This window comes from Sinocyclocheilus grahami, unplaced genomic scaffold (genome assembly GCF_001515645.1).
Source record: "Sinocyclocheilus grahami isolate Dianchi unplaced genomic scaffold, SAMN03320097.WGS_v1.1 scaffold1006.1, whole genome shotgun sequence".
Taxonomy (NCBI): domain Eukaryota; kingdom Metazoa; phylum Chordata; class Actinopteri; order Cypriniformes; family Cyprinidae; genus Sinocyclocheilus; species Sinocyclocheilus grahami.
This window is the reverse complement of record NW_015506185.1, coordinates 634,598-656,316: the sequence shown is the minus strand read 5'-3', so window position 1 is coordinate 656,316 and position 21,719 is coordinate 634,598. Positions and strand designations below refer to the sequence as shown.

At 37.6% G+C, this 21,719-nt stretch overlaps 3 protein-coding genes across 4 annotated transcripts in view; all 3 read left to right on the top strand.

Moving 5' to 3' along the window:
* The first annotated feature begins 432 nt into the window (after positions 1-432).
* On the top strand, positions 433-2,357 carry LOC107565512 (gastrula zinc finger protein XlCGF49.1-like). Of its 2 annotated transcripts, XM_016250756.1 has the most exons (3): positions 433-519; positions 593-747; positions 1,643-2,357. In XM_016250756.1, exons 2-3 carry the CDS (start codon positions 669-671, stop codon positions 2,263-2,265), a joined length of 702 nt encoding a protein of 233 aa, XP_016106242.1. In that variant the 5' UTR covers positions 433-519; positions 593-668; the 3' UTR covers positions 2,266-2,357. The 2 variants fall into 2 exon arrangements, with proteins under 2 accessions (XP_016106242.1, XP_016106244.1); XM_016250758.1 differs by lacking the exon at positions 593-747.
* Positions 2,358-14,589: 12,232 nt separating this feature from the next.
* LOC107565513 (gastrula zinc finger protein XlCGF49.1-like) lies at positions 14,590-15,896 on the top strand. The gene has a single exon (XM_016250759.1). It carries the CDS (start codon positions 14,759-14,761, stop codon positions 15,389-15,391), a length of 633 nt encoding a protein of 210 aa, XP_016106245.1. The 5' UTR covers positions 14,590-14,758; the 3' UTR covers positions 15,392-15,896.
* Positions 15,897-17,440: 1,544 nt separating this feature from the next.
* Positions 17,441-21,719, top strand: part of LOC107565505 (oocyte zinc finger protein XlCOF6-like) — a 19,673-nt gene continuing 15,394 nt past the window's right edge. Inside the window, exons 1-2 of the mRNA XM_016250745.1 lie at positions 17,441-17,507; positions 17,608-17,745. Of these exons, the coding sequence (XP_016106231.1) occupies positions 17,468-17,507; positions 17,608-17,745 (178 nt within the window). The 5' untranslated portion in view covers positions 17,441-17,467. The remainder of the gene's footprint in view (positions 17,508-17,607; positions 17,746-21,719) is intronic.

Below are 21,719 nucleotides of genomic sequence, written 5' to 3'. Positions count from 1 at the left end.
TGCTCTAAATCAGTTTAAACGCCTTAAATACTGATGGGTTCAAGTCCACAAACCTCTCAGCCGAACCCCTGCACACGCCGGCGCGGAGTTATGACGTATAAACATGCATCAAAATAAAAGTCCTGTTCGATCGAGGTTTCCATATTATATTGAGGATGAAATATACGGACACGGGGTGATTTTATCTGGTGAAATTAAAATTAAAATACACATGTCGTACAACAATGTGAAAATACTACTCAGCTTAACGTTAGATATTTACACTGTTTATGTAAGTATGATTAAAATTAGTTTTTGTGGTATTGAAATTAATAATTTGTTAATTGCATTATTATTATTATTAGTAGTAGTAGTAGTAGTAGTAGTATCCCGTAACATATGAACAAGACTTTTATTTTGATGTGTGTTGTGTGATGCGTCATAATGCTGCGCCAGACTAGTTTGTTGTTGTTTTGAACCCATCAGTGTTAGAGCGCTCAGGTGGATTTAAAGTGTTTGCAGATGTACTGCAGCACAACAGTAAGTACTGCATGCTGTAATGGGGTTCTGTGACATGAGTAAGAGAGATTTATTCTGCATTTATTTATTTCAGGTCATTTTTCCATCTTAAACATGAGCAATCTCCAAGTGAAACAGCTGAGAGAGCTACTTGACTTAATATTATAAGCATGGAGTTTATTAAAGAAGAGGGGGAAGACACCAGTGATCGAGAAGCAAGCGAAATAAAGGATGCTGAGCGACAAACAGGTTTGATTCATCACTAATGCCTTCTGTAGAATGATTGCTCTTATCCTCTGGTTATGAGCTACAGACATTATTCCTGTAGGTTACGTTTGTCACATGTTCCTAAGCAGCCTAAACTTATAAGTTTGCAAAAAATAGGACGTTCTGATAATGTGTTTGACTTGGAGGAATGTGTAGAGGCCTTTTCAAAGCTGCTTTTGCTGACAGACTCTTGAATAAAGAGTCTGTTAAATAAATAAAGTGGTCTGTTTTGTAAGTCAGCTAGTGTGTGTGTGTGTGTGTGTGTGTGTGTGTGTGTGTGTGTGTGTGTCTGTGTCTGTGTCTGTGAGTGTGTGTGTGTGTGTGTGTGTGTGTGTGTGTGTGTGTGTGTGTGTGTGTGTGTGTGTGTGTGAGTGAGTGAGTGAGTGAGTGTGTGTCTGTGAGTGAGTGTGTGTGTGTGTGTGTGTGTGTGCGCATGCAAGTGAGTGTGTGTGTGTGTGAGTGTGCATGTGCATGCGAGTGTGTGTGAGTGTGCATGTGCATGCGAGTGTGTGTGTGTGAGTGTGCATGTGCATGCGAGTGAGTGTGTGTGTGTGTGTGCATGCGAGTTAGTGTGTGTGTGTGTGTGTGTGTGTGTGTGTGTATGTGCATACATACATACAAGTATACACGTCAAAGAAAATGCTGTGCATCAAAACATGGTTAAATGTTTGGTGAAAACTTACATTGAATAAATAACTTTAATATTCATATTTCAGTTCATTTAATAATTAAGTTTTTATATCAACTTTTTAATGGTATAATTATGATTCCACTCCAATTTGTTGTTAAAATATAAACTGAAATGAATGCCCATCTGAACTGGTGCATCATTGGTTTAGTCCCTTTTGATTAATGTTTGTCTGCATGTTCATTTCAGAGCTGATGGAGGTGAAAGAGGAACCTCAGTATCAGAGAAGCGGACATCAGTCTTTAAATGGCGCACAGACGGTAAAGAGTTTGTCACGAAACAGAAGATCCAAAACCTCTCTCGCCTGCTCTCAATGTGGAAAGAGTTTCACGCAAACGAGTCACCTCAAGGCTCACACGAGGATTCACACCGGAGAGAAGCCGTTCACCTGCCAACAGTGCGGAAAGAGCTTCACACAGAAAGGAAACCTTAAGGATCACGTACGGATTCACACCGGAGAGAAACCCTTCACGTGCCATCAGTGCGGGATGAGCTTCACCTATAAAAGAAGCCTGAGTGATCACATAGGCATTCACACCGGAGCGAGTCCGTTCACCTGCCCGCAGTGTGGGAACAGATTCACTCATAACAGTGACCTGAAGAGACACGGAAGGATTCACACCGGAGAGCGGCCTCACAGCTGTCACCAGTGTCCAAAGAGCTTCACTCGGAAAGAGCATCTGAAGACGCACACAAGGATCCACACCCAAGAAAACCCTTACATCTGCTCTCAGTGTGGAAGGACCTTCAAACATCTGAGTAACATAACAAGACATATGACAGTCCATACAGAGATACAACTGCACCACTGATCACAGAAGGTCTCATTTCATCTCAAATCTAAATATAGACAGTGCATTTTCTCCCAAAATAGCTGCTAAAAGTCATGAATTTTTTTGTAATATCACCAACTTTTTATCATTATTTATTATACTATTATTTATTATGATTACTTTATATATTAAATGCTTTACGTTAGATATCAGATATTAAATTATGGGGAATCAATTGTCATTGATATTTTGACATAAGAATTTAATGCATTCTAACAACAGACTGTACATTTCTGAACTCAAAACGTCCTTCTCACTGCAAAAAGAGCATTAATTATCCCTGGCTTTGCATCCCATCATCAGTAAATCATTTAGTGTATACTGTAAATACTGTGTACAGTATGTATTATGTGTATACTTTGTTCAATATTCTTTGTATTGTGTATATTGTATTGAACATGACAGTGTTGATAGTCCATGCACACACTATAGATTTTTACACACTGTAGCACAATAAATTGATCTGATTTGATTACAGATCTGCCTGCTCTCATATATATCAGCAACATATTTCAAATAGGCAAATATGGATTTTATTTAGCCAATTAATTTTGTTATTTTGAGTAGGTAAATTACATAAATATAAAATATATTCATGGAACATGAAGGATCTGTCGCCCGCAGTTGATTTTGATATTCTAGGTGTTATCAAATGGCCAGAGATTTGAGATCATAGCGGACATGAAGGACTATAATGCAATAAGAGCTCATTCAAATACTGAGGAGCTAAACCATTCAGGGCTTTATAGGTAATTAGCAAGATTTTAAAATCTATAGGATGTTTAATATGTAGCCAGTGCAGTGTTGACAGAACCGGGCTAATATGGTCATACTTCCTGGTTCTAGTAAGAACTCTAGCTGCTGCATTCTGGACCCGCTGGAGTTTGTTTATTAAGCGTGCAGAACAACCACCCAATAAAGCATTACAATAATCCAACCTTGAGGTCATGAATGCATGAATTAACATTTCTGCATTTGGCATTAAGAGCATAGGTCGTCATTTAGATATGTTTTTGAGATGGAAAAATGCGGTTTTACAAATGCTATAAACGTGACTTTCGAAGGAAAGATTGCTATCTAATAGCACACCTAGGTTCCTAATTGATGACGAAGAATTTACAGAGCAGTCATCAAGTATTAGACAGTGTTCTAGGTCATTACATGCGGAGGTTTTTGGTCCTATAATTAACACCTTTTTATATCAACTATGCATTCCATGAGTTTTGCAAATTGGTATGTTTCGTTGGGCCACAAAGAAATATAGAGCTGAGTATCATCAGCATAACATTGAAAGCTAACACTGTGTTTCCTAATGATATCTCCCAAGAGTAACATGTAAACCGTGAAAAGTAACGGCCCTAGTACTGAGCCTTGAGGTTCTCCATACTGCACTTGTGATCGATATGATACCTCTTTATTCCCTGCCACGAATTGATGGCGGTCAGATAAGTATGATTTGAAACATGCTAATGCACTTCCTCTAATGCCAACATCATTTTCTAGACAAAAGAATGTTGTGGTCGATAGTGTCAAATGCCGCGCTAAGATCTAGTAGCAGTAGAGAGATACTCCCACAATCAGATGATAAAAGGAGGTCATTTGTAACTCTAATGAGAGCAGTCTCAGTATTATGATACTGTCTAAATCCTGACTGGAAATCCTCACAGATACCATTTTCTCTAAAAAGGAACATAGTTGTGATGATACTATCTTTTCTAGTATATTTAACAGAAAAGGGAGATTCAAGATAGGTGTGTAATTCATTAATTTGTTGGGGTCAAGTTGTGTTTTTTTAATGAGAGGCTTAATAACAGCCAGTTTAAAGGTTTTTGGGACATAGCCTAATACCAATGACGAATTAATAATAGTCAGAAGAGGATCTATGACTTCTGGAAGCACCTCTTTCAGTAGCTTAGATGGAATAGGGTCTAACATACATGTTGTTGGTTTAAATCAGGGGTGCCCAAACTCGGTCCTGGAGGGCCGGTCTCCTGAAGAGTTTAGCTCCAACCCCAATTAGACACCTGAACCAGCTAATCAAGCTCTTATAGGCATACTAGAAACTTCCAGGCAGGTGTGTTGAGGCAAGTTGGAGCTAAACTCTGCAGGACACTGGCCCTCCAGGACCGAGTTTGGACACCCCTGGTTTAATTGATTTAACAAATTTATACAATTCTTCCTTTCCTATGGAAGAAAATGAGGGGAACTGTTCCTATCTGATGCAATACTGTGGCTGACAGCTGTATGCTTACCATTTTATCTCTAATTGTATCGATCTTGGAAGTAAAGTAGTTAATAAAAGCATTACTACTGTGCTGTTGGGAAATGTCTGCACGTGCTGATGTTATATATTTTTTAATTTTATTGAATACTTGGGGTTGTGTTTTCTTCTAAAAGAGACGAAAAGTAATCAGATCTAGCAGTTTTTAAAGCTTTTCTGTAAGAGAAAGTACTTTCTTGTCATGCAACACGAAATACCTCTAGTTTTGTTTCACTTGAGGAATCCATGAGGGCTTGGTGCCATATGTCAAGTCAAGTCACCTTAATTATATAGCGCTTTTAACGATACAGATTGTCAAAGCAACTGTACAGCATTAATTAGTAAATATTGTGTCAATAATGCAGAAGGACAATAGTAAACACTGAATTTTCAGTTAAAGGCAGTTCATCATTGAATTCGGTGATGTCAACATCCAGCTCAGTTCAGTTTAAATAGTATCTGTGCAATCAAGTCCACGATATCGCTGGAAATGAAGTGTCCCCAACTAAGCAAGCCAGAGGAACCAGAACTCCATCGGTGACAGAATGGAGAAAAACCTTGGGAGAAAGCAGGCTCAAAAATCCTTTAACGGATTTGAATATTAGAAGCGTATTAGTGTGTTATGTGTAAGCCAGGTTAAAGAGATGGGTCTTTAATCTAGATTTAAACTGCAAGAGTGTGTCTGCCTCCTGAACAATGTTAGGTAGGTTATTCCAGAGTTTGGGAGCTAAATAGGAAAAGGATCTGCCGCCCGCAGTTGATTTTGATATTCTAGGTATTATCAAATTGTACTTAAGTAGTTACATTCCCTTGGTAAAAGCTCAGCAAGAGGGCTTGTGTCAGCATCATTTAACCAAGTTTCAGTAATAAAGAGAAAGTCCAGCCCATGCGTTACATAAAAGTCATTCAGGATGGATGTTTTGTTGACAACTGAACGTGCATTTATCAAAGCCATATGCACAGTGGTCAATACAATGGACCGATTAGAAGAACCACTTAGCTTCGTTGACTCGGCTTGTCTCACAGGGCGCAAGTTTGAGTGCACTACACCTCCGCGTCTTGTCCCTCTCAATGTAGTCCAAGGCAATAGTGTTGATGTGTCAGGGAGAACATGTATCAGATAGGAAGGCCGCAACTCCGCTGCTGGTCTAACTCCTCTGTTTAGGATCCTCAGATTCTTAAGTTTTACCAAAACTCCAGCCTGTGTACCCCGTCTCCTGCGGCATCTCTTCTTCCAGCACACACAGCCAGTTACATGACAGGCTTTCATTGGCGGCTGGAACGTGCATGGCTGTTCAGCGAATAATTTCATATTCAAATCCCAGCTACACATCTCCAAAGCAGCAGATCGAAGGCTCAACCATGTAAAGCAGTCATAAATCAACTGTGAGCAATTCAAGCAGTTTTATAAAACATAAAAATAATACAAACAAACAAAGTACAGACATCCTAAAGGCAGAGCGATGGCAAGCCAACACACTATCTGGCGCCATCTTTTAATTAATTGATTTTACTAATGAACTAATTAGTAAAATTAGATAACTAATTTTTTTGCAATAAAACACTTCAGATAGTTGCGAGAGTCTAAAACGCAAATAGGAAGCATATTAAAAGTAATCCACAATGCATTTAGGTGAAAGTTTCTGTAGCATATCTCCTGCTAACGGTAAGGGCACTAATTTAGGGAACGGTCGTATGGGTTGTATTTGAGGATAGTGACAAACGATATATGGGTTGGAGGATTATTGTATTATTCTTAGTTTGTACAGGCAAGCAGATGAACCCAGAATATAAATGCAGCTTGCAAAGTTTCACATTAAGTGTTTTCTTATAGAAAAGTTTTAACCATTAGTGCATATTTCTGGCTCATCTGCTTGCATACAAAGTATGCATCATCAATAGGGTGTATACGGAATTTGATATTTTAATGTCATGGTTTTAATACATTACAGTTTTTTTTCAATTGCTTACATTTTCAAAACTTTGCCTCTTTTTTTCAAAACTTCACACATAAATCCAAGAATTGCACACTCAAAATGCAAAATGCCTCATCTTTTGCAAAATGAAGCACTGCATTCAAAACATCACAAACACATCTCAAAAGCAAACATCTGTCTTGCTTTTCAAACACCTTTGCCATAGGCTAATATTATATTTTTTGGATATATCATATGCACACGGTTATTCAAAACCTGAAGCTTTTCGTTCATGAGCTCCTATGTAGATTTCTGTACAAGATTAAAAGTAATTGGAGAAATGTTGACACATTCACGGTAAACACGAAAGCAAGATTGAAACCAAACTCTTTTACTGTAAGCATTTGTGGTTGTGAGTACAGTGTGAAACAGTATGAAAGAAAAGAAATACATCAACCATGTGTAGTTGTGAGATGTATATTTATAGGCCTGTTCTAAAGCCATGATTGGTTGGTGTTCAGTGAAGCATGTGTGAGGAGTTAGTGATGAATTAGTGTGGCATTCTGATTGGTTGTGTTTGAAAAAGGAAATCAAGATACTTACTGTTAGATTTGTGTGTGTTACATAGAGAACTGTGTGTTGTGTTTTGCAAAAAGTGTTTTATGAAATTGAAAACTGAGTCAAAGGCTGAGAATTAGCGTATGGTTTTGCAGATTTGGTGTGTGCTTCTGCTGTTTGAGTCTCAGCTTTCAGAAACTGTGACAAGTAAAGATTTTGTGTGTATGCAGTGGAAAAAAACTGTTAAGGCATTTCACAATAAAAGTTTTTGAATGTGTAAGGTCCGCGCACCTGGCCCAAGGAAGGTATCCAGTGGCGGATGAAGGTCTCTTGCGTGTTCGGTCTTTTCAGCGCACAGAGTTATTCAATTTAGGTTTAACTCAATCTGACTCCATTTTAGTATCTGAATTCTAATTTAGGTTGAAAGGCACATTGGTTGTTTGTCGGTCTCTGATTATTCTTACATTCGATTATTCTAATTAACTCTTTACTTTGTATTTTTTCTCGTTCATTAGGAATCTGTGTCGCTTAGGATGCCTCACGGCGGCCGCTATGCGTGGGCTCCACGATCACAAAACTCGCCATTCTAATCCTTATTCAGAGGTTTGTGGCTAATCTGTTTAGCCCCCTACAGCTACCCATGTAATATTCCGACATTATGTTCTTCTAGACCACCTTTGTCTAGACCCCGACAGCTGATAGCTTCGTACAACTTAATTAACACTCAAAGTATTAATCAGCGGTTCTTCTAGACCACCTTTGTCTAAACCCCGACAGCTAATCTAGCTTCGTACAGCTTAATTAATTCTGAAATTATATACATGGTTACCGTAAGTGAATACAACTTAAACTAAGGTCAAGCGGTTAGTCAGAAATTTAGAATCTCACCTGATGCGCCCCATGCTTCATCTCCTGAGATCTAATGTGCACTTAACCCTGGTCGCAGATTTGCGGAAACACAAGCCTTCACTTAATCTACTTGAGAAAATAACTTCAGAGTAAGTCAGAATAAATCAAATGTAACAATTTATTATCAGTCAGGTAAATATGTATTATGCCAATTATCTCCACAGCCAATTCAACGATATCAAATCAATACAAGACATCAAACTCTCAACGACGAATCTAAGAGTAAAATGCATACCTGAGATTAAATGTATTAGATGTATTAGAAAAATACATAGTACAGAGTGTGTAGAGATACGGGCCCTCTGGCTACAGAATCGCGCTGACCCTTTTGCTGCAATCCTTTAAATACAAAACCAAGAAAAAACATCCTCCAAATGGAGGCCTGTACAAACAATTGGAATTTGCATTAAGCCAGGTCCCAGACCTGGGTGGGAACAAAAGGTAATTTGCATGGAATTGTTCTCTACGGTGATCAAAGTTTCTCTTAACTCTTAGGATCTGTATTATCTTTTAGTAAGGTTAAGACCATTGTACCACTCGCCCTGAAACTATTCAAATGAAACCAAACATGACTGTAAATCTTATTTGCATTAATATAGAACATTATATTCTTGACCATTCTGAGTGAGCTGGGTGAAGAGAAGGATGGGTGAGGGGAAGGAAGGGGATGAGGAGGAACCAATGCCTATGTGAGAGACATTTTCCCGCATTTTCTCTCAGTGAGCTGTGGAGACAGATGTCTGTATGTTAATGCACTGTGTGTGTATTGTCTGTCTCAGAAGATCAAAGTATTTGAGTTTCTTTTATCTTTACAAATGTGCTGCTGATTTTAGTGATTTAAATATTGCGAAGGGTGCTTTATTTGAATTGCAAATGGCATTTTGTTCACATATCTATGAGCTCTATGTTACTGGCACAATAGCATTGTGAGTAGCTCTGGTGACATGGAAAAAATATAAACTGACTGCCCAGTCACACATTCGCTTTGTACTGTTACTCAACCTGTTTGGAGATAGTTGTACTCAGTCTATTTAGGCAATGAGTTGCCACAAAGTCACATGATTTTGAGTTTTATAATGTTAAAAGTGTTTGTTAGTGTGTTTTGTGTAATGTAATAATTTAAAAAAGAGTAAATAAATATTGAGGTGACTTGAAAGTGTATAAAACCAAATAGCTAAAATAAAACCTTGAGACATTTCTCAAAATATCTTTTTTTTATACTCCACTGAAGAGAGAAACTCATACAAGTTTGTAACAACATGAGGGTGAGTAAATGATGAGCAAAGTTAACTGAAAATATTGGGACCTACTGAACCTGTAGACCTAATACGATTTCTAATTTAGCTGTAATAAAAAGGTACATGTACCATGCCATCCAAATATTTAAAATCAGAAAATATTTTAAGTTCATCAACTTAAACAATGTAAGGTAGTCAGTTGGTTTTCAGAAGTCACACACCCTGGGTGTGTTGGACTAGTAAATGATCTCTCCTTGTTTGTCTCCTATGTCATGGTCTACCAAACCAGTTTTCAGCAGGTTTTAAGGATTCTTTCCATATTGTTCATTAAGGTGGGGTCAAGAAACCATGAAATTCAAATTAAAATATATATTTTTTTGCTTTGAAATAGTTTGTATTGTGAAAAGTGCTACACAAATAAACCTGAATTGAACTGAATTTAAACAAAAGAGGATGGTGGCCAACAGATATGCAGTTTATCATGATTTTCATGCACGCAACCTCCGCTTAAGGGCAAATGCAAAGCTTTTAAATGTGAAATGTAAAAGAGAAGGCAAACAATATTATGCAAACTCTATTGTAAGTCAACAAAATGACTACTGCCGATGATATTCATAATGTCCCTCAAACAGAGTTGAGAGGTTTTAAGTAACCATCTTCAAAATATAAACTTTTACAGATGCAAATTATCCATGTTTTTTTTCTATTAGTACTAATTATTTATAATTTCCATTGTTATATTATTTACACTTAAATATAAAGAGAACCTTGAGGTGCACATGCAAATACACACAAGAATTTTGTGCAAAAAAGGAAAGGTTGATATTGCTTTAACTGACTTGCCATGTAATATTTAATAAATCAGGTTGTTCTTTAAGGTAAATATCAACACCTTTGTCATGGCATTGTAAGACATGAAGACAAGTCCTTTCTAATGAAGTCTTCTTTAATCCATAAAAAAGGGTGTTTTGTCGTCTATTTACCATGTATGTATTATAATTATTTATTATAATTAAACAAATTGATTATTGTGACTTCAGAGTAAACAGGGCAAAGAAATTACTGTAATGTTGTATAGAATTACATGCTGCACTGTGGCCTGTGTAGGGTAAATGGAGCTATTTGCTAATTTGAATCATGTTTGGTTAATGTGAGAGGCATACAAAATGAGCAGGGCTGTGGATGCCCAGGACTGGAGTTGTGAGCAACCGCTGTAACTCCACCCCCATGCATTTCATTTCATAAAAGTTTGTCAGCAGCATTCATACACATATGTCTACGTGTGAGAGCTAGTAATTTCAGTGCACAGTAAGTGTTTGTTATGAACTGTTTGTCTAATTGTGCATTATAGTTTACAGTTCTGTTTATTTATGCCGTTAACTGATAAGATTTTACTTAACTCTATACCCTTAAATATCTTATTTTATAATATAAAATATACTTATAAATTATATTAATAACTAAATATCAATGATGTCAACATCCATAATACTGAAAAGTCTTCTCATAGTTAAGACATGTATCTAATCAATATGTGATCTTAATAGACAGAACTTTAATTGTTAAAACTTTCTCTCTTTTTAATGATTGTAGAGTGCAGCATTTGATTTGTGAGCACGACACAACTGCTGGGAGCAGCTCTAGTCGAAGACAGTGCCTGGATATGAAACCTTCGGATGACATACATCTCTATCGCTGTAAGTTACTGGAACCTAAATAATTATTTATTCTTTATTGTAATGTGTAAATACTGTTGCAGGGTCTCATGTCCCCCATTACTTATTTTCTCAATCGATGTTACACAACTCAAAACAATTAAGGCAATCAGAATACATTGACATTAACTGAAAATGTAATTCTAAAAATAACATTATTTAATAATACAAGATTTAAAATAATAATAAAAAAAAATCTTCCTTTTTAATAATCTGGATTTCAGGTTAAAGTTCCTGGATTCCTGACACACGGACCACTATCATCATGAGTTCTGGAGAGAATCTGTCTTTTATGTCTTGGAATTCAAATGGACTCAAAAATAAACTAAACAGAGTGAGGAGCAAAATAGAGAAACACCACGTTGTTTTCCTTCAAGACACACATTCAGCTGAGGTTTTAGAGAATCTGGAAGATTGGAAATCAATCTACACCACACAGACATCACCAAACAGAGGAGTGGCTATTTTGATAAGAAAATATATATTTGATGAATCATGTACAATCACAGTAGAAAGGGATAATAATGGCTGCTATATTGTAGTTAAGTGTACCCTAAAAGGACAACTATTCACACTTGTTAGTCTATACAATCCTCCAGCTAATACTAGACCGCTAATAAAACTCATTAATGTAATTGAGAAAAATGCAGATGGCATCTTACTGATTGGAGGAGATTTTAACACTACTCTGAATCCATATCTAGACAGAAATTCTGAAACAAAAAACAAATACCACTTATCTTTGAAACCAGTTGTGGAGGTACTTATGACATCATTCCATCTTGTAGATGTATGGAGAAGATTTCACCCAATTGAATGTGAGTTTACTTACAAATCAAGTAATGATCCTGTCAAAGCTGTCAAGTCAAGATTGGATTATCTTTTCGTTCCAGAGGAGTCAATGCAGTATATTAAAACCTGTGAGATTTCTGATGAAGAATGCTCTCCTGACCATAACCCAGTTCTCTTTGGAATATGGATGAGCAAAGAAGAAAGCAAGAAACCAAAAAGAAATATCACTGAAGAGGAGAACAAATTATTATCCTCTGATTACCCAGTTACTGATACATGGTTGAGCTGCAAACCTATATACAGGACAAAACGTGATTTTACTAAAAATCCCCAAACACCTCTGATTAAGGAAAAAGAGATTGTAAATGCAATTGAGTCCTTGGCAGTGAACCAAAAACAAGTTGATCGTCCAGATAACATACCGCTCTCATTCTTTGTGAATAACTTATATAATCTGATTCCAGTTTTGTGTGCTTTTTGTAACAATATACTTCATCAATCAGTGAACATCCCAGAGTCCTTTAATGAGGCTTTTAAACTATCTGAGACTCATTACAGATTTAATGTTGACTATCTGATCTTAGCAACCATCATGGCCAGGAGGCTTTATGACCACTTGGAGTCCCATTCAGTGGAATACTCTGATGACAGAAAGAAGAACAATAAAGCAGTATTATTTACCTTCAAAAAGCAAGAGGTGGTCAAGTGGTCTGTCTTAAAGAAATTTCTGGCAAAAGAAATGGATAAAGTCAAGACAAACCCACCTATACCTGATACAAACCTGATAGATATTTTCTACAGGGTCCTGAAAAACAGCCCCGGAGGTAAATACAAATTACTGCGTTGGGGTTGCCCACTGACTCCAGTGCTCAAGACGCTGTGTCTTAAAGGTATTGCTAATGAAATGATTGAAATGGTCAAAGACCAAACATCAAAAATATTTATTTCTAGAGAAAATGTTGTTGCTAGATTCTCTCTTGATTTTAATAAAGAATTATTGAAGAAATTGAAAGAAAACTATATATTTGTGGAATGTAAACTTGTAGATGATGTAAGGCTGGTCTGATATCCCAATGAAGCCGAAGTTCAGGAGCTGTCACAAAACAGATGCCCCCGCAATAAAACAATAAACTTTCTAATCTGAGGGGAAGATCTCAAAGAAAACCATTTGCTCAGCTGTCCCATCACCCATCCTTAATCCCCCCTCACCCTCCTAGGTGTAGCCCACACACATGAGTGTGTCATAGAGTGTCTTTACTTACATTCTGCATTTATTTTATTTCAAGAATTCATGATTGTAATTCTGTCATGTTTGGTATCATTTTAAATGTCTCAGTGCGATTTGTAAAATGTTCTCAATTTCACAGCAGCCACATATATTATGAGATGTATATATTAGAATTCTGCTCTGTTGTTGAGGGGTGAGAATGTTTTCCGTTCTCCGGCCAGGCGTGACCCTGGGGTCATGAGATCCTGACCAACCAAAAGGTGTTCTGTTTTACAGCTAATTTAAATATTTCTTTGTTCTGGCCTGGATATATAAGTGAAGTGGCAAAACAGTAATTTGGGATTCTGTAACCAGAAAACAACCACACAGCATGTGTGAGTCTCTGGAGCTCTGCACGCTCTCTCTCTCTCTCTCTCTCTCTCTCTCAGATTTATCTTTGAGCAACTGATGTTATGTATTCATTAATTATGAATTGTATTCTTATTGTATTCTTACTGTTTAATTATGTAATTGGACGTTTGTAGACGTCTCTGTCGACTGCCAGTGCGAAAACGGCCAGTTTCTAGAACTATGTTTCTAGAGCTATGTGTTGTGAAAGCTCCTATGGTCTCACGAAACCAAACTGGATGTTTGGGCCATATTTGCCATGCACAGTTCTGCACAGTTTCGGCATAGTGCCACCTACTGGTCTGGAGATATGAAAATGGCTATTTATGCTTATAACTTCTGAATGGTTTGGCCAAAAATCACAAAACGTTTTTTTCCCCCCAAAATTCGGTGAGGCATGCTGAGTCAAACCATACCCAATTTTCCCATGTCAGCCATTTTGGGCGTCAGCCATTTTTATTAGTTTTTTCATAAAATGCTATATTTTACAAACACATTGGCGTATCGTTACAAAATTCAGTATGTGTCTCAAAATGTTTTGGGCCAAAATTTATAATGAAATTTCCAAAAATGCTAATAAATAATGAGTGTATTAACCTATTGTAATGAAACTGGTCTCAATATATTCTTTGTGTCATGCCGAGAACATAGATACCAATTTTGCCATAGTCAGCCCAACTTTATTTTTGCCAGTTTGATTTTCTGAAAAACATGCTTTTTGAACTCCTCCTAGATCGTTCGTCCAATTTTCACCAAATTTGACCTAGAACATCTTCAGACCATGCTGGCAAAAAGTTATGGATTTGGTGTCAATATATGAAATGGTTATCGTTTAACACATCAATGAATTAGCTGGAATTATACCAAAATGACTGTATTTCTGCAAAGCTTTGAGATATTGACACCAAACTTTGTGTGTGCCATTTTCACCTCACATTGAGTTTTCACCAAGAGTGCCACCTATTGATCAAAAGTGATAACCCATTAAATCATATTAGTAGTGCTTGTATTTATGATTTTTCAGATTTTGTTTGACTAAAATCATCTTAAAATGGCATCAGTAACTCATTGCTGTAGTTGGTGTGATGTTTGCTGGCTTGTTGCTTTTGTAGTGCTTGGCCGTGAAAATTGCTGCTTGCTGCTAAATTTTTACTTGATTTATTCATCGTAACAAGCTGCAGTTCTACATTGTACATATTACATCATCATGAACACAGATAATCAGATTTACAAAAATACATCCTTGCATTAACAGACAAGACCCTGCAATCGCTCAAAAGGGATTCACCTCTAGTTTCAGAAATGCATTCAATAAATTATGATCTTTTATATAAACACAAATACAGACATTGGCAATAAGAATACAGTTCACAAAGAAGTAAGCACATGTTGATACAAGGACCGACACACAAGAATTCCCTTTCTTGGAATACATTTTGACTGTTTGTTTTGTTCTCACTTTAGATTTGATGAAAGTGAAGGAAGAAAACGACCTGAATGACTTTGACGAGAAGCACCATTACTATCAGAATTCCTCTGATTTCAGTCCAGCAGAAAAAACGTTTAGTTGCTCACAGAGCGACGAGCATTTGAGCCAAGACAAGACTAAACGAAAGCAAGCCAAACGTTCATTAACCTGCCCTGACTGTGGAAAGAGTTTCAGACAGAAATACTTCCTGACGCTGCACGTAAGAGTCCACACCGGAGAGAAGCCGTTCACGTGTGTGGAGTGTGGAAGGAGTTTCCCACGTAAAGACAGGCTTAAAACACACATGAGAATCCACACCGGAGAGAAGCCCTTCAAGTGTCCTCAGTGCGGGAAGAGATTCAGAGAGAAGAAAAACCTTCAGATTCACATAAGAGTTCACACCGGAGAGAACCCCTTCACCTGCCTTCAGTGCGGAAAGAGTTTCAAACAAAAATCAAACCTGAACACTCATATGTGGAAACACACTGGAGAAACGCCTTTCACGTGTCATCACTGCGGAAAGAGCTTCACATGCAAGGGGAACCTTAAAATTCACATGCAAATTCACACCAGAGAGAAGCCGTTCAAAAAAAAGAGCTCACGTGTGCTCCGAGTGCGGCAAAGCCTTCACTAGAGCCTTGCTAAAATGCACCAAAGCATCTGAAAATGCATCTGAAAAAAATGCATCTGAAAATGCACCAAAGCATCTGAAAATGCATCTGAAAAATGCATCTGAAAATGCACCAAAGCATCTGAAAAATGCATCTGAAAATGCATCTGAAAATGCACCAAAGCATCTGAAAATGCATCTGAAAAAGAAAAACCCTACAAGTGCTCATTGTGCGTAAAGAGCTTTGCAGAGTCTGGAAACCTGAAAAAACAAGCGGGTTCACACGGGATAAAAGACGTATCACTGCGCTTCATGCAGGAGGAGATTCTGTTCATTAAGAAATCTACAGACTCGCTCACTGGCCAAAGAAATGCACAACATGTAAATGGTACAAAAGGCAAAGATAGAATTGTTTGCAAAAGACAGATTGAGTGGCAATAACAAAGTAAACAGAGTATTGGTTCATAAACACATAGGGTATAATGTTAAGACAAAAAAGAGGGTCTAAATGTAAAATGTATGTATTTGTATTGCGAATAAAACTTCAATCCATTTGGATTACACATTTTTAACATGAACAGACATGAGTTTTTCTTCATCAGGTTTGTAGAAATGTAGCATTGCATCAGTGTCTCAGCAATGGATGCTCTGCAGTGAATGGGTGCCGTCAGAACGAGAGCTGATGAAAACATCACAATAATCCACAGCACTCCAGTCCATCAGTGAACATCTGGAGAAGACAAAAGCTGAAACACATCCAGCATTAAGACCTTTTTAACTAAAATACAAGTTCATAATCCATAATAATGCTTTGTTTGGACTCTCATTCTGACGGCACCCATTCACTGCAGAAGATCCATTGGTGAGCAAGTGATGCAATGCTACATTTCTCCAAATCTGATGAAGAAACTTTTGGGGAAGTCCAGTCATACATACAAATGAAACTAGCTAAATAACTAAATAAATACAATTAAAATGCATTTATTCAAATTGCTTAGAATCAGCACAAATCTGTTCATTATGAAAACTATTCATTTAAAATAAAAGTATGAACTTAAAACAATTTAAAATATGTCTAGTGATGGAACAAAGAATATTCAATTAGTTAAAATGTATGAGATTGAAACACATTGGATTTATTGATGATAAATATATAAACCTGGTTATTGTGCATTTAAAACATCTATTAATATTATTACAGAAATCTGTTATCAATACCTGTTTCATTTATGTATGACTGACAAATGTGCATCACATTACGTTTATGTTAATAATCCAGATGGATGAATATTTTATATGCAATTCAAATACATAAATCTTAGATTTGGGTCTATAGGAATGTTTGCACTTACATATTTGGGAGGAGCAATAATTATCTAATTATCCAAATTAATTATCAATGACATTGATATCTACTTACCTAATTGTTATTTCCATTCAAAACCATCTTGTTAAACTGAGCTGTTGTTTTGAGAATTATTGTGTGCCTGCTTTACAGTCTTCTTTAGCCGTGTGTTTGCTATTATTGATGCATAACATATATTTTAGTAATGTTGTTTATTATTTTCTTTGACGTTCACATATGTGTTGTGTGTATAGTGTATATTGTTCTAATTATGAAATTGCCAGAAATAAAATAGAGCAAAATCTTGCACAGACTTGATTTCACGAGAACAGAACCTTTAGTTTGAAATCTGATTATGAGCATTATAAAATGTAATATATACTAATTATGAGTGCTCAATATTTTGGGTTTGATTACGTAATCCAGATTGCATGTAATTGGTTGCTACCCAGCAGTTGTTAAAGAGATAGTTCACCCAAAAATCATTTACTCATCCTCATGTCGTTCCAAACCTGTATGAGTTGCTATCTTATGTTGAATATCTTCTTTTATGTTCAACATAAGAAAGCAACTCATACAGGTTTGGAACGACATGAGGCTGAGTAAATGATTTTTGGGTGAACTATCTCTTTAAGGGGCATCAAAAGGGGATCTGGCGCCCCGTTATTGCGCAACAGCCCAGTAGGCGGCGGCGGCGTGCAGTAGGTCTCCGAACCGCCATCAAACCAACGAAGAAGAAGAAGAAGTTGTGCGGCATGCTTCTTCATCAAGAAACACGCATTAAAGTGTTGCCAGGTCCGTGTGCACTTTAATTAAGAAATATGCGCGTTGGCATACAGGTGCATGATTGCGCATGTTCTCATAGTGCTTGAAAACTAATCTTCTTTACGTTAAGCAAGCAGGAGTAACTCCAGACGAATCTACAGAGATCTGTGTACTGTTATAACAATGGAGTTCATTAAAGAGGAAAGTGAAGACTTGAGTTATTCAGAGCCCTGCAGAGTGAAAGATGAAGGTACTGAGGAACTGAGAGGTTTGTGATCATGCATTACTGATTTAGGCAAAATGTCTAAATAATGCACGTCCATGTTTAACGCTTCTCATAGCTATGTGAAGATAAGTGTATAATTGGAACAGTTCATTGTTGGAGCTGAGTGAGAGAGAGAAGCAGGGCGATGCGAGGAACAGTATTGAGAATCAAATCAAAGTTCAAGCAGGTAAGTAGTGCTGGGCGGTATGACCAAAAATTTATATCACGGTATTTTCCAAAATTATACCGGTTTCACGGTACATGACGGTATTGTTTTTTCATGCATGAGCGGGTGTTAACCATATCTTCTACTGATTGAGAGGAAATACTGCAGTATATTGACTTAGAATGCCCTATTTTACTGTCATGATGAGTGAATATTGTCAAAAAATACCACACTAAATAGTGACTAAACACGACCCCTTTTAATACATGTTAACCAGGAGTCACTCTCATTTATAATCACGGCATCGTCTGATAAAATCAGCATGCATCTACACTAAAGAGCGGCTATGCGGTTGTGTTGGCTAGATTACTCTTTTGTCTCATGCAGCGCACTGCCTGCCTCTGAGTAACAAACTAAATACAACAACACACAAAAAAGTGCATGTGATATTAACAGACGAACTACGCTCATATTTATAATTCCTAACACTCAGTAAGCGACAGGTGCTAGGAAACGCTGTTTTGTACTCATTTATTGAGGAGTCGCTGCTTCTCTGCCGCTCACTGCACAGAACACACGCCGAGAGAGGCGACACTTCTCCGGGAAAGTCAGACCTCGCGCTCGCGGGACAGCACTGGAGAAATCCTCCAACTGAACCATAGCTAAGCTTTATCCAGAAAAGTCTCTAGGTTTGTCAGTATGAATATTCTGTGGAAGAAAGCCGCTAAAAGGGTCTGAAAGTTGCTAAATCTAGTGCTAAAGTCTCGCTGGTGTGTGTGAGACGCGGGAGCTGATGGCAGCGGGCGCTGGATATTTGTGGAGGTCAGTGTGGATATTGTGGATGAGTTCTTCTGTGTCATCACGTTCTATTAGTTCTACAGCTTCAGTTTCTGAACTTTCACGCTTAGTAACACATACAGCTGTTCCCTCACCACAGTGCAACAGTGAAAAGAGACCCCTCTCAAACAGTGTCGCGTTCCCAACCTTGTTTAAGCTACTTACACCGGTATTGCAGTATTTAAAAAATTCATATCATAACAAAAATAAACACCGGTATTGGGTATGAACTGGTATACCGCCCAGCACTACAGGTAAGTTTCATTTTTAATTTTAATATTTAGATCTTGTGTCTCCCATACATTGATTTATTTGTGGCGACCCGCCACAATATCAAAACTGACCGCCACAAATAGATTTTCCCAAACGCTTTGACTGGGGTGTTTTTATATCGTTGTATTTCTAAAGGAAACCGACTGTCTTCAGAAAATTATGGATGTCTTTTTCTCATTTCATCTGGCCTGTAATGCCTGGTAAAGCAGCGTTTGTGAGCGCAGCGCTGCTTTGTGTATAGCCGTTACCGAGGAAACCTCTATTTCTCCCGCTCTACAAGCGCCTCCTGCTGGCAGAGAATTAATTTGTATCTATATGCGCCACAAATAGAGTGCAAGTCTGTGAGAAACACCACTTCTGTTATGAATATTATTCAATATTTTAATTTGAATGTCGGATTTAAATGAACATCGCTGTTATTGGAGTAGTTAATCATTAGCATAAGCACGGCTAACGCTAATATAATGAGCATTAGAATTAAGTTTCTTTAACTATTTAATTCTACTATAACTTTAATTGGGGTAAAAAAGAACAGGAGGACTTGATGATATTTACTATGTTTACACACCAGAGGCTTTTAAATGAATTGTGAATCTAAAATATGCGTGTTAGAGAAAGTACAAATGGTTAAAGGGGTCCTATTATGCTTTTTCACTTTTTCCACTTTAGTTAGTCTGTAATGTTGCTGTTTGAGCATAAAAAAGATCTGCGAAGTTACAAAGCTCAAAGTCCAATTCAAAAGGAGATATTTTATTTAACAGAAATCACTTTTCATAAACTACAACGAACGGCTCGTTTGGACTACAACGCATATTTTCTGGGATTTGTGATATCACAAATATTGACGAATGGGACGAGACCTGGTTGAGCTTAGGGTTGGGTACCGAAACCGGTACCATAAGGGCCTTTCGCACCGCAGGAACCTTTTCATAGCACCAGAACTAATTGTGGAACTACCCACAGGGTTGGGTACCGAAACCGGTACCATAAGGGCCTTTCGCACCGCAGGAACCTTTTCATAGTACCAGAACTAATTGTGGAACTACCCACTTTTCGGCGTGTTCGCACCGCCGGAACTGGGAGCGATTTTAGTACCGGACTGCCTTTTTCGAGAACCAAATTAGCTCCTACTCCGGAGCAGGGTCTAACCAGCACAACTGGTACTAATCGTGACGTAAGTAGACATCGATTGACCAAACGAGTATGAAAACGCCCTCACCCACCATGATTTAAAACGCCGTGTAAACATACTGTAAACATTGTGTTTTACAGTATACGTCGACTTACGTGTTTTTGTGCTTTACGTATACGTCGACTTTCCATGTCCATTATTGTGAAACCCGCGAGACACAACAAACACAGCTCCGATCACAGTGTCGTCCATCCTCCTGTTGTTAACGTTGTTGTTCTTTGTTTCTGTTGTTGAACGCCGCACACAAATGACGGTGAACTCAAGTCGGAAAGCTCTAATAATACAAATCCAATCTTTGTAGTAACGAGAGTGTGCATGTTGTTTTCACATTCGGATTTAAAAGCACATCTCGGGAAATGAGAGCATCGAGGAGCAGTAATTACACTTGCTCTGATGTAGGGCTGGACAATAATTCAATATCAAGATGTATCGCAATATAATTTTTTTCAATAACGGTGATATGATTTTTAAACACATTTCCGATATTTCGATATAGCCTACATTACCAGTGTTTCCCATACATTGAGTTATTTGTGGCGTTTGACTTCGTTGAATAAACATGAGCACTGCACGCGGGTGTTTTATATGAATGTATCTCTGAAGGGAAAGGACTGTCTTCAGAAAAGCTTCCATGGCATTTTCATTTTATCTGATAAAGTAGCGTTCATGAGCGGAGCTGATTTGTTTACAGCCGTTACCGGAGAAACCGCTAGTTCTGCTGCTCTCACAGCGCCTCCTGCTGGCAGACAAGCAGTTCGCATTTTTAAAAGCCCGTCTCCAGCAACATGTTTTTGTTGTAGCTCTTTATTTTTTTTTCTGCAGAAACTCAGAACACCTTTCATACTCTTTATACGGGCTAAAGCACATTTGTTTCAGTCCATAAGGATAATCAGCCTACACTACCAGTCAAAGTTTTTGGACAGTAAGATTTTAAAGTTTTTTTTATTTTTTCCAGAATTCTCTTCTGCTCACTAAGCCTGCGTTTATTTGATCCAAAGTGCAGCAAAAACAGTAACATTTTAAAATATTTTTACTATTTAAAATATCTGTTTTCTATGTGAATATATATTAAACTGTGCTGTATTTCTGTGATGTGCAGCTGTATTTTCAGCATCATTCCTCCAGTCTTCAGTGTCACATGATCCAGAACAAATAAAAGGTGAACATTAATTTATTTGTGCTGGGTTTTTTTCTCCCTAAAGTATTATATGGTTTTATATGAGGTGTCAAGACTTATCAAATTCATTTTTCAAAAGTTTGTATGCACAGACATCTGTTGTGGGCGTTCTTGGCAGTTTTTACGAGGCTTTTCTTAAATAAGTGTTCATATCGATATCGGAATTATATCGTATCGACCGAAATTAATAAATATATCGTGATATAAATTTAGGCCATATCGTCCAGCCCTAACCACACTGGGAAGTCGTGGCCTAATGGTTAGAGAGTCGGACTCGTAACCCAAAGGTTGCGGGTTTGAGTCTCGTACCGGCAGGGATTGTAGGTGGGGGG

Excerpts from the sequence above, each read along its gene's own strand:
- LOC107565512 (XM_016250756.1), top strand. The coding sequence starts at position 669 with ATGGAGTTTATTAAAGAAGAGGGGGAAGACACCAGTGATCGAGAAGCA. Across the intron at positions 748-1,642 it reads GGATGCTGAGCGACAAACAG|AGCTGATGGAGGTGAAAGAG; the intron begins GTTTGATTCATC and ends TGTTCATTTCAG.
- LOC107565513 (XM_016250759.1), top strand. The coding sequence starts at position 14,759 with ATGAAAGTGAAGGAAGAAAACGACCTGAATGACTTTGACGAGAAGCAC.